At 47.5% G+C, this 12,499-nt stretch overlaps 1 protein-coding gene across 5 annotated transcripts in view; it reads right to left on the bottom strand.

Moving 5' to 3' along the window:
- The window catches only part of STPG1 (sperm tail PG-rich repeat containing 1), a 53,150-nt gene that overhangs the window by 12,200 nt on the left and 28,451 nt on the right, over window positions 1-12,499 (bottom strand). For 4 of the 5 annotated variants that reach the window (XR_006888592.1, XM_046660864.1, XM_046660868.1 and 1 more), the window contains 3 exons: window positions 10,867-10,968; window positions 6,650-6,820; window positions 2,808-2,916 (listed from right to left, as the gene is read on the bottom strand). Coding sequence is in view for 4 of the 5 variants with exons in the window: in XM_046660864.1 (XP_046516820.1) it covers window positions 2,808-2,916; window positions 6,650-6,820; window positions 10,867-10,968 (382 nt within the window). In the remaining variant the exon portion in view is untranslated. The remainder of the gene's footprint in view (window positions 1-2,807; window positions 2,917-6,649; window positions 6,821-10,866; window positions 10,969-12,499) is intronic. The other variant, XM_046660866.1, reaches the window with a different exon arrangement.

Here is a 12,499-nt window from a genome sequence, read left to right as displayed (position 1 = left end):
CCCTGACGGTGACGAAAACGAAGATCGTCATAAAGCCACACGGCAATGTTTTTGAAAATGAAAGGATGAAAAAACTAAAAGAAAGCCAAAAAGTCTATACACACGAAGACGACGTCCATGTACAAATGGATACGGCTGAGTAAAAACAGGTTGGAACCCAGAAAAGTTACATTATAAACTATAAAAGTTATATTACAATTATATTAGCGATGGCATTGTGGGTGGGAAAATATTTCAAATTTTCTAAACATTGTAAAGTTGATTTTGCTTTAAGTAAAACTTTACTTTTCCTTTGCAAAAGTACTGAAAACAACGATATGGTACATATTAGCAGGATTTTATTTAAACGGTCATACCCAGTGGGGGCAAAGGTGAGGACAACAGGTGCCTCGGAGAAGCTGTGCTGAAGGGTAACTTGGTCACAAATATCAAAAACCTTAAATATTTTACACACTTTTTGACTTGGCAATTTCACTTGAGGCAATTTACATAAGGAAATAATCTTGATTGTACACAAGTGTGAGCTACAAGGATATTTGTGCCACTCTCTATCAGCGATCAGTTTAAAACAACCTAAATTTCCAACAAGGGGGAATTTATTCCTTAACTTACTGTCCTGCCATTCAATGGAATACTATACAGCCACTAAAAAGGTGCCCTGGGAGGATTTTTATAACATGAAAAGATGTTCTCAATATATGCTTCAGTTAAAAAATAGATATCCAGTTAGCTTTATATCTCTCAAATTATCTTTCTGTTTCTTTTTCATATATATATATTTTTAAATTTTTTCCCCACCAAAACAAGTTTAAAGCAATACTTGATTATAAAATGCTAAAAAGCAGAAGCAAGGGAGAAAAGGCTTTCACGCCCCCATGGCCCAGAGAGAACCGAGGTAAGGCTCCGGTGTATCGACTTCCATCTTTTCCTGAGTGGGGCTGGACTGTCTCAGGGTGTCGAGCTTGCCTATGGATTCACCTCTGTAACCCGCATTTCTCATGCCACTTTGATGCAGGTATGTCCCCAAGTTCTATAACCTTTTTTATTAAAGGAAAAATAAAGAGGGAGGAGGACACTGGGGGTGTGCCTGACTTGTGCTCAGCACATGCAAACTGAGAAAACCCGATCAGTGAATGTGCACAGGGGAGCACTTTGCTCAGGACTGAAGGCGGGCCAGGCGCAGCCCGGGCCCTCAGAGCTGTGGGCACACGGCAGGAATGCCAATCACGGCTCCACACCTGGTTTCTTCCCACAGGGGGCGAAGCAGACACCACAGCCACAGCGTTATTTCTGAGATCCCCCAGGCTCTGGCCCTGGCAAGTTTGGGGGTGGGGGATGGTGTGTTTGTCCTGAAGGCACCAGGCATCGAGGCACCTAGCCAGATGGGCCTGGATAAAATCCCAGTGTGGGACCCTGGGCTCGTTACCTTCTAGCTATGTATAATTTTTGCCCTTTTCAATGATAATAATAATAGCTCATGCTTTCCGGGCACGTGATTATGTACCAGACAAATGCTCCAGGGTTTTGAGCGCATTCAATGGGATAATGAATGTAAAGCCTCAGGCACACAGTAGGAGCTTAACAGACACTGGTGTCCCCCCTCCCACCCCTCCTGCTCTGTTACAAGGGGCCAGGGGCCCCTCAGGACCCTCCTGGGGGGAGTGGGTGCCCACATCCCAGGGCTCACTGGCAGGACCTCTGGCCAGACCCCAGGGAGGCCGGCTTTGTCACCTGGGTTTGCCTCGGATGCTGCAGGCTGGGGCTTCACAGGGGCTGAGCCTCCTCACTAGGGCTCGTGTGATTTTTCAGCTCAGACTGATCTTCTCACCTTTAACTGGGATTTGCTGAAATCTGACATGTGCTGGAATTTTACCCACACCCCCTCCAAGAGGCGTGATTGCAGAGGCCAGCTCTCCCCGTTCCTCGTCTTGGCTCTGGGGCCCAAGGCTCCTTGAAGGCCTTCAGGACCCATTTGGGAAGCTCTAATATATTGTGTGCTCCTGGAGCGCAGACTGCAGCCTCCCCGGACCTCTCTGGGAAGCCGTCACCAAGGCTGGCAGGGGGAGGAGATCTGAAAGCACAGGAGTGGTGCGAGGCCTCCCCCAGCCCGGCGGGGAGAACGTTTTCAGGCCAGCCTCGGTGCATGCCAAATCCTGGAGGTTTCAGAAGTCACAACGGAATGATGGGGTAAGAGGCTCCTCCATCACACACCTCTGGGCTTCGGTCTGCCCTTGATTAGCTTTGCGACACTGAGCAAGTCACTTCAGCTCTCCGCGCCTCCATCTCCTCGCCTGAAACACGGACTTAAGAGCACAGCCGTAGGAGGACAGACGAGTGAGGGCTGCACGGGGACTGCGGAGTAACAGAGCTATCTCCATCCTTTGATGCCTGGATGAGGAAGTTGCCTCTAGGCACAGGAGACAAGGAATGCTGGGCTGAGTGTGGGAGGGTCCAGAGCATTGTGTGTTCCCCTCTTCCTCCCCCCAGGGCATGTGACGGAGTTGGGGGGGGGGGCGGGTAGGGGAAGGTGCATACTTCTGAGACGAGAGGCCACTTCCCCACCTACCTGCCCCGAGCAGGTGAAAGGGGAGGACGACGTGGCTGCTTTGTGGTCCACTTCCAGAGCCAGCCAACCTCCCCATGAAGGGGGAAGCCGGTCTTCTCCTCTTTGTTCAGTATCTCCCTCCACCCCCTCTCCCCCAAAGCCCAGCTCCTTCTAGAGAGACTCCCTGTGAGGGACCGGCCCTGCTGATGGATGAGACCTGGTACATCAGCCCTCAGGTCAAGGCCAGCACAAGGCCACTCACCTGGGGCAGGTCCTGTCTCAGGAACTGGGAAAAATCCTCTCTGAGTCTTCGACATAAACCCGGCTCGGGCACAGACGTTATTTTTCTGCTTGCAGCAAGAGACAGAGGCCTGGGGAGAAAATAAACACGGTGTGCTCAATGCCTTCCCTTTCTTTGTCTCTGTCACTGTGCCTGGACGAGAGGCACATTTGGGTAAAACATCACATTTAAACCTGTCCCCCTCAGAAAATGAGCAGACACGAGCGGAAAAGGTCACGCCAACTGTGCCTTCACCATCACCCCAGCCGGAGGGGTCGATGAGTTTGCGGTCACCAGCAGACAGATGGCTGGTGACCCAGCGTGGCATGGAGGACGGCGCCCGGAGGAGGCAGCCCACAGACTCGGCTTCTGGGCTGGCCTCTGCTGTGCACGGGACGTGCGACCCTGCACAATTGTTCCATTTCTCTGAACTTGAGCTTTTTCTCGTCTGTGAAACGGATCAGAGGCGCTCCTTGATGCAGAGCGCTGCTGGGGTGAGGAGGCAGGCGGTCAACGGAAATCATCTGTAGGAAAGTGTTTTTCAAAAGGCAAATTATTTTCATTACTTTTCCTAGGATTCTTATTCTCCTCAGAACACTTCGCCCTACACATGCCCACCTGACTCCTCACCGTTCAACAGCCCTTCTATAAACACAGGGTTGGGGGCATACAAGGGAATCATGTAATTTAAGATCAGATTTGTAAGCACCCTTGTCTTGACTTTTCTGGACTGACCAGAAATGAAGAATCTTGGCTGATCCACGCAATATACACTTGAGAGTGTTCAGAACTCTAAAACTAAGAGGGGAAAAGGGAAACCTGAGCTCATTCTTACGTTACACATGAATCACAAATATTTTAAATGCCGATTTGCAGTCTGTCCCCTGTATTCATTAGATAAAAGAGGCAATAAAAGTTGTGTCTGCGATGGCTGGGAGTATTTACCGAATGAGCGAAACTATTTGCTGGGACCAGGATGCTTTGATTTTCGGTGATATTCCTTTGTCAAAAAAATGTTTCTCAAGAAACACAGAGGGCATTTTGATTTTGTGTTGACAAAGGCGGAGGAATTTTGCTTTCCCAGGGTCCTAAAGGCCAGACTGCATGCAGAGAGGGCAAACAACGAGATCAGATGGAACAGGCTAATTACTGGGCTCACAGAGAAGAGCCAGAGAGGAAGTAATAACACGGTACGGAGGAAAGGGATTCAAATAGAGAAGTGGGGGACCCTGGTGCGCAGAGGCAAAGAAAGGCCCCGGCAGACCTCCGTGCACAGTGTGGCTAACAGGATTATCGCTTCTCTGCTCCTCGCCCGTTGACTCAACCATTGTTCTCCAGGTCTGAAAAAGCCTCCTGTAGACAAAACACGACCTCAGCTTTCTTCCTCACCCAGACGGAAACGCTACTGAAAAGGGGGCATTTTTGTACACACTGAGTGTGCGTCACTGGAAGATCCCACCATTCGACTAGGAAAATAGCTCCACTGGCAGGTTAAAAAAGAATGAAGCTGACTTATTGTATTGCCACAGGAAAAAAAGATCCAAGATATAGTTACGTAGAAACTGCACGTGTACTGCAGACAGTGTAGTCCCGACACTGGAGGGAGGGGCGAGGGGAGGAAGGGAGTACGGAAGAAATTGCACCTGGGTGTGGATGGTGGTTCGCTTTGCGGAGCAGAATTATCAGGGACTTCCACTTTCTAGTTCAGGGGTTTCTCTAATGCTTGAGTATATTTCATGATGAACACGTATTATTTTCAGAGCCACGTTAAAACAATAATGAACAAAACGCATGCAAGCGACAATTGATCTGTTGGCAGGACAGAGTGCTGACTTGGGAAATGGTCTTTTCCAGATTAACAACTGTCTACTACTGGGATGTCATTCCTTTGATGTCACAAACATTTATTGCATGCTTACTGCATACCAGCAGCTGAGCTAGGCATTGGAGATATGAAGCCGGGTGAAGGAGCACGCTGGGCTGGGCACTAACTACAGCATCCTTCAGCTGCAACCAGGAGGATACAGAGAGCAGCACGCACATGGAGACAGTCAGCCTGTGCTTGTCTCCCAGGTAACCCAGGCCTCTCTCAGGAGTGGCAAAGGCACTACAGCCAAGCACCTTCATTATCACTTTCTCAGACAAGGTCTCGATCTCTCTCCTGTTAGTCTAACAGCCTCCTCACTGGTTTTCCAAAATCCACCCTCAGCCCACACTGCAGTCCATTCTCCATACAGCTGCTCGAGGGAGATATTATTTTTTTTTTCTGCTTTATCTCCCCCAACCCCCTCCCCCCCCACCCTGGTACACAGTTGTGTATCTTAGTTGCACGTCCTTCTAGTTGTGGAGGGAGATATTTTAAAAAGTACATCAGATGACATCGCCCTACACCTCCTATCCCCCTTAAGGGCTTCCCAGGACACAGAGAACAAAATCTGAACTCTCCCCTGGGATCTTAAGGACCCTGAAGGAACTGGCCCCTGCTTATCTGTCTGGCTTCCCCTCATCCCCTCTCTTCCTAGCTCATGCTCCTCTAGCCACCTTCTTGTTGCTCCCCTTGGGCTAAGCTGTTTGCTGTCCCAGGACCTTTACACATACTGTTCCCCAAACTCTGGCTCTTCCTTCAATCCTTGGGTCTCAGCCTCAGAGCCTTCTCTGAGCACCCAGTCTAAAGTACATGGTACTGCCAACCCCCACACCCCTCACATATTCTCTCTCTCAGGCTTCAACTGTTTGTCTCCCTTAAAGCTGACCACAGTTTGTAACTATTTTGTTTGTCTATCTACTAGTTCTGGTCTTGAGTTCCCCATTGGAATCTAAGCCATATCACTGGTCTGGCACAGAGTAGCCACAGGATCCATGAAGGGAAGCCCAGCTGGGTTAGAACACGGTGACTCTGATCACTCTCCATCTTTATACCTCAGCCATATAAATATTATTTATAATAATATAAAAGAAAAAGGAAATTTAAAATGCATTCTGAGACCAAAATATTTTGAAATACGGCATAACATTAATACTTTATGTACAATTCATGTCATGTATTTCAGAGCGCTTTCACGTGCGTTGTCTCATTTGCTTCTTATAACAACCCTGTAGGGCAAGTATAATTAATTCCATTTACAACTGAGGCTCAGAGGTAACACGACTTCCCCATAGACAGCTCTACTGATCTCCATGTGTTATGGATCCTTGGGTGCCAGTATCTCACTTAATATTTGCATTAACATTATGAAGTGGTGGCATATCCCCATCTTACAGATCAACAAACTGAGTCCTGAAAGGTTAAGGGGCTCAGCCAAAGCCACACAGTTAGAAAGTGAGTTGAAATTTGAACCTGACTCCTTCTCTTAACCATTAATTATACCGTTCTGCCTCGGTGACTACAAAGTGATCGTAACTGGCAGAATGCTACTGTTAAAAAACCAATTTTCTGATATGGAAAGATAGAAGCTTATTTTCTCTATAAGGACCTAAAAAGTAAATGAATAGTGCCTGCAGATAAAGTGGTAAATAACATACTCGTTGTTACAAATGAGAAAACTGTCCCAGAAAGATTAGATGATGGGCGGGATGACCATAAGTACTTTCCAGGGCAGTGGTCTTCTCACTGCTCCACACTGACCTCCAGGTGGCTCACATTTTTATCTGGGTTCTGCAAATTCCCTGTTAGAGTCTCGCACAGCCTCATACACCCGTCAACAAATACTGCCTGGTTTACCAATTGCATTAAAATGCTATTTCCCAAAGTTCCCGCTTCCTTTGTTTTATTTTAGTAAATCATTCATTCAATATATCTTTAGTAAGCAGATGCAAGTTCTTACATTGTAATGGTTTGGTGCAGGAGTTTCAAATTTGAGAACTTTCGCAAAGCTTGGCAGCTGGAACATGCTGGAGCAGGAGTTACTGAAGTCTTTCTTCGAAATAAAATGTGATGGGAGGGTGTACGCATTAGCTGCAGGATATTTAGAGACGATGGTGTCCAACCGGGCACACTGTGAGGAGAAAACCAAAGGAGTCAGCATTGTCACATAATCTCGGGGCCCTGAAGGACAAACGTCAAAAAGACAGTGCCCCACACCAGGTCTAAAAGTACTTTATAAAAGGTGAAACTCTAGCAGGTTTCAATGATAAACTGACCTCGGGCTTTAAGGATTTGCTCACGGAAAATGCAAGTTCAGACCTGTTTTAACTTCTGTAAACTAACTCAAATTATTCATCTTATGTTTGGGACTTCACAAAAATAATTTTTCCATAAATGCATTTCCACCCAACCTCGTTTCAGGCCACTTGCGCCTGACTCATCAGCTGTGGGGTAATTTACACGATGGGACGTTCTTCCTCCAATCTAGGCTTTCTTCCTGAGTGAAACCTCACATCTTGGTGCTAAGGTTAAACAATCTGAATCGCCTAAATAACAAGTTTGCTTCCAACGACGGCAAGGTGCGAGGCTCCGTAGGGCTTGCTGTCCAGCCACGCCTCCTATCCCCCACCTTCTTACTGATTTCATAAAACCCTACAATATTTTTGCTGTTTCAACAGAACCAATCCTCTTCCTTCCAGGAAGCCAGGATGAACTATTTTCAGTTAAACAAACAAACCGAATCAATGTTTGCCAAATGAAAAGGGCCAAAAGGCATAGAAACTAGGTGATAACATCACTTTACCCAAGGATAGTATGGCAAGTATCGGAGTCTGATAAAACAAAAAAATTCTCATTATTTTGTGGTTAAAAGCTTGAAAACATTGCCCCGGGTTTCCTCCGCTTGATAGGGGTCAATAACTACACAAGCACAGAGAGTGGAGGAGGCTGTGGAAGGCACTGGGCCCCCCGGCCCTTCACTTTGTGCTTGGAGGCAACGGTTCTCAACCCCTGGTTTATGGACCCCCAATGGTATGTGTGTAGCGTGCCACTAGCGGCAGAAGCGTTCTCGCCCAGAGTCTCAGCTGTTCGGAGTCTAGCGTGGGTTCAAGTCCCAACTCTGCCTCCTCCTAACTGTAAGGATTCATTGATGTTCCCGGAAGTAAGGTCACCCCAGCCTGGTACTCACTTTGCCTTCGTATTTTGGGCAATAGTGAACCAAGTACTTTTCACGGGTTGTTGCATGTAATCCTCATGGCAACCTTGAGTAGTGGATATTATGATTACCCCACTTTACAGATGAGGAAACTGAACTCCCTCAGCTCGTTAAGTGGTGGAACCAACATTCTCACCCAGGCAGTCTGCCTCCACTGTCTGATATGGATCAGATTTCCCATTCTGAGGCATGGGCCGAGAGGAGTAATAGCAGCATGTGTTTTCATTTATAAGATGAGCGGCTGATAAATGACTGTGGGAGGTTTCAGGTCAGGAAGACTCACTATCCTGTGCCTCATATGCCCAAGGCAAACCTTTGCTTTTCCCTTTTAGAAGAAGGGTGACAAGGTCAAGCCTTCCTTGGTGGTGCCGTCTGTAGTGTGTCCATCCTGAGTCACCCAACAGAGTGGGCAAGCATGTTTTTCTAAGGCGCTATTCCCCAAAGTGTGTTCCTCAGCATACCAGGTCTATAAGATGAGGCTGTGTAGGCGGCAGCAGCAGCGGGGAGAGTTCCAGAGCCAAATACATTTGAGAAATCTCATACCATGTTCCCATCTTGAAGATTCGTCACACACATTGGCGTATTAAATGCTCTGAGAAGGTCTTCAGTAAAGAAACCTGTCTGACTTTGTTTAACCAGCCTTTCTCAAACTTATGGGATCATGGAGTCGTTTTGGCTGAGAATACCAGTTAACATACTTTTTTGGGAAAAATTGTTCTCAAAATTCCCATTGGAGGCAAAGTTTCATAAAGTATTGTAATAGAAATAGTCTGAGTTTAGCTGAAATAACACTCACTCACCAACCCTCCCCACCCCTCGGCTTTCTTTTAATTGCCAAGCCCGTGGTCTCCAATCTGGCCGCCTGCTGGCATTGATGAACATCTCCCCAGCACATCTAACTTTTCCAGGACCATCCCGCCACCGTGCGAATACAGAAAGGCCATGAAAGTTTCCTCCCGCACCTTCACTTAGCATCTTAGTCAGTCCCATGAACAATTCTGCAGCAAAGACTAGGAATGCATTCATAAAGGACTGTATATTTTTTGGACTTAGCGAGATGACAGGTGCTCTCAAAAGGTTGGGCGTAGTTGCTCCAGTAGTCATCAGGAAGTTTCTAAACTTTATTGACCCACAGAGTTTTTCGGTTAGCCTCACCCACAATCACACTCCTCCTGGCCATACCAGTGTCAGCCAGGCAGACCTTTCCCCCATGACGGCAACTTTTAATGCTCTCAGCGTCTTGGGATCCGGAAATGGAGGAGGTGCTAAATGTGAAAGTCACTAAAAGAGGGGTGGAGGCATGAAATTCGCATCCTGTTCAGAAAGGAACTGGGTAAGATGTGGGGCTCTCCCGACAGATCTCCATCAACCACGGATACAGGAACTTAAGTGTTTATACGTAAATTCTCATATCCATCAAAGCGTGGTGAGGCAGCCTGAACAACTTAATGTCTGCTTTATCCGGGGTTTGGTCTGAATTTTTTAAAGACCTGAAAGGCCCGAAGAGATTCTGTAGTCCTCAGATCTTCCCCTGGGCCCTTTCTCCTCCAGACGGCCCAGCCTCGCTGTTTGGAAAGTTACTGCGTGTAAAGCCCGGTAGGCAACTGATGGTGTGCCCTGACTCATCCCTTCTTTGGCACGGAGCAGGAATGGGCAGTGCCACTATTTGGCCAAGAAATTCTCAGAGAGAAAACCTAGGTGTTGCAGGAAGTATTGTTTGTGACTCAGGTGGTAACAATCCTAACATTTAACATGTTTATAATGCTCTGCAGTTTCAAAGAGGATTTCACCTATTGCAACGTTAATTTGCCTAGTGCCTCCAGGGAGTCTCCACTCGATGAGGCAACTGGGACACACATGGGTGACGTGCCTGAGGTCACAGCAAGAATCCACAGCTGAGTCAGGATTAGATCTTAAGTCTCGTCTTCTGTGCCAGGACCTGGTGAGACGGCACTTCTGCCAATTGCTTTGGAGTCTCTTCCCTCGCAGAAAAAGAGGTAGACGTGTGTTGGTTCTGTGTTCTTGCTGGCAGCCTGTGCAGCCTCAACGTCCGTGCTCAGGAGGAGTTAACTCCAAGGTCGGTTTGCTCCTTGAGTATTCAGTGCTGCCAAACTCGAGCTGCAATAAGTGGCTGCATTCAGTGTGCCTTAAATGGTCCCTTTGTGTGGTTTTAAAAAAAAAAAAATCAATTCCAACGTCAGGCATCATAATACATCTTCGCAAGAGATTATTGTAAGTTTTAAAGGAACAGACAGCATATTTGTTTCATCGATGCCAGAGTTTGGGTTTGCTTTGCCTTCTTTTTCACTTTCCTACTTCAGCTAGTCTTTCCTAGTTTGACTCTTTTCCCTTGCTATATCTATTTTTCTTGCCAATTTATAAATATTCAAATAAAGACTCTCCTGGCCCAGGTCTGGTCAGGGATGTTGGCACTTAACCTAGCTACCTGATTGTCAGAGCCCTCCGCAAAGATCAAGACCCACATCTTAGAAAGAAGAGAAATGGAGAGGGGAAGAGGATCACTAGATTTTAGGCCCACTGCCTGCTTTCTTTTTGGTCCCATCAGATTTCTCAATAATTTGAATAACCCAATTAGACTAAGCAATGTAAAACATCACATTAGGGCAAAATGTATAATAATAACTTTTTCCATAGTATGCCTAAAAATCTCAGGAAAACATTTGCCTAGGCCAGTCCATGATGACAAAATTGGTTTTGGATAATCAGGGTCTGAATATTCCTCTAGCTTCTCTTCCCACTCTGGCAACGTGTAGCAGTGGGAAAAAATTTCATAAAGACACAGGCTCCAATCTACCTGCATGAAATTTGAGGAGGCAGTTACTCTCCTAATTAGAACCGTGGGCGTTTGGAGAAAAGGGACTGGATGTCCAATACATGATTATGCAATGAATGAAGGAAATTACTGATCAGTTAATGGCCTTACTCAAAGAAGGGTTTCTCACCATAGAGGGAAAAGTGCCCGTCCCTTTCTTAGACAATGAGACACTGTTGGACACTGGAGATTGGTGAATGACGTTGTAGAACCCAGGACCTGGGAGATCATCCTGAAAGGGAAGAGCATGTGGCGTCATCTGGATACATTCAATTCCATTGTGCTTTTAGACAAGCTCTACATCCATTAACGCTACGCCTCTCTGTAATCCTCCAGGACAGGCACCGCCGCCACTTCACAGATGACGGCCTGGCTCCACCGTTGCCTAACCTGCCCAGTCACCGTCTCAGTTATCAAGCGCTGGGGCTGCAATTCCAACCCAGGTCTGGGACCCCCAAAGCCCTTGCTCTTTCCACCATGCCGTACTGCATTCCAGAAGAACGCTGTTGTTTCTCATGCCCTTAGAGAAATGAGCATAAAATGGGATACCAAGTGTGGCTGATGGGCAGTCGGTTGTAATGACTGGGTGAGCCAAGCCCATGGGGAGGGCAGGGCGACCCATCTCACGTCAACCACACCCCACCTGGCTCAGCTTCCTCCTCAGCCTTTCAGAAGAGAAATCAGGGAGTGTTTCTGTTTCTAAAGCAAAATGAAACAAAAACAACCTGCCTCCCAAAGAAGCCCATTTCTAACTCTCAGACAAAAAGAGGCAGGATCTTGGGGCTCAGGTGCTAAATGATGCAGGGATGTGAGAGAGGACCAAACAGAAGTGTGACTTCCAAGCGCGTTTCTGCTGCTGCAATGAACTGGGCTTTTGTCTCATTTCCATGCTAGTTACCAGGGGGAAGTCAATGTTGACAGAAGTTGGCCACGCAAGTGGCGTGAAATGGTAAGGATGCTCCCCTGTCTTAGGAGTTTACTGGCTGCCAACTTGGCGCCAGGACCTTCTCAAAGGTTGTCTCATTTAATCCCAGGGTGAAGAAGAGATTACTGTCCCCATTATCTAGATGGAGACACTGAGGCATGTGGAGATGCATTTGCCCAAGGTCCCACTGCTGTACATGGCAGTACCTGAATTTGGTGCTAAGTGCATGGTGTACACAGCCCTGTGCAGCGGGGGTATCATCAGGCCCATTTTAAGGAAAGTGAGGCCCAGAGATGCTGGGTCCACAGCTAGTAAATGGCGAAGATTTAAACCAGGCAGGCTGACTCTAGCGCTTGCTCTCTCCAACCTCTGCCACCAAGGCTCGTCCTACTTCCACCATCACAACCTTCCTCCGGGCAGAAAGCAAGCTTAAGGCACCCTGAGGACCTTCAAGGACTTTTCAGTCTGACCTGAGCAGAGTGTGATTGTGGTTTAATATAAGGGACAGGGTCAGCAGTGCTATTAACAGGTTCTTCCGCGCTGAATTCAGATGCAGTGCGTCCTCTGAGCCTGGCTCTGCAGCAGTGGGGGCAGAGGAGCCGATTCCTGCTTGTAGGTGGTGATGGTCCTGGTGGACGGAGGGGACTGACTGCCTGGGAGAGTGAGGCAGGCCAAGGAGATGCAACAGAGCCTGGTGCACACACACCCCAGGCCGAGGCCAAAAGGACTCTGGCATGTGGGTGCAGACTTGAGGGGCTACAGGGAAACAAGGAAGAGATTTTTCTAGGGGGCTGTTTGCAGGGCCAGCACATACTTAATGAGTGGGCTCTGAGTGCCA

The sequence above is a fragment of the Equus quagga genome, chromosome 5 (assembly GCF_021613505.1).
Source record: "Equus quagga isolate Etosha38 chromosome 5, UCLA_HA_Equagga_1.0, whole genome shotgun sequence".
Classification (NCBI taxonomy): Eukaryota; Metazoa; Chordata; class Mammalia; order Perissodactyla; family Equidae; genus Equus; species Equus quagga.
Note: the sequence above shows the minus strand (reverse complement) of the source record. Positions and strands in the feature narration are given on the sequence as shown.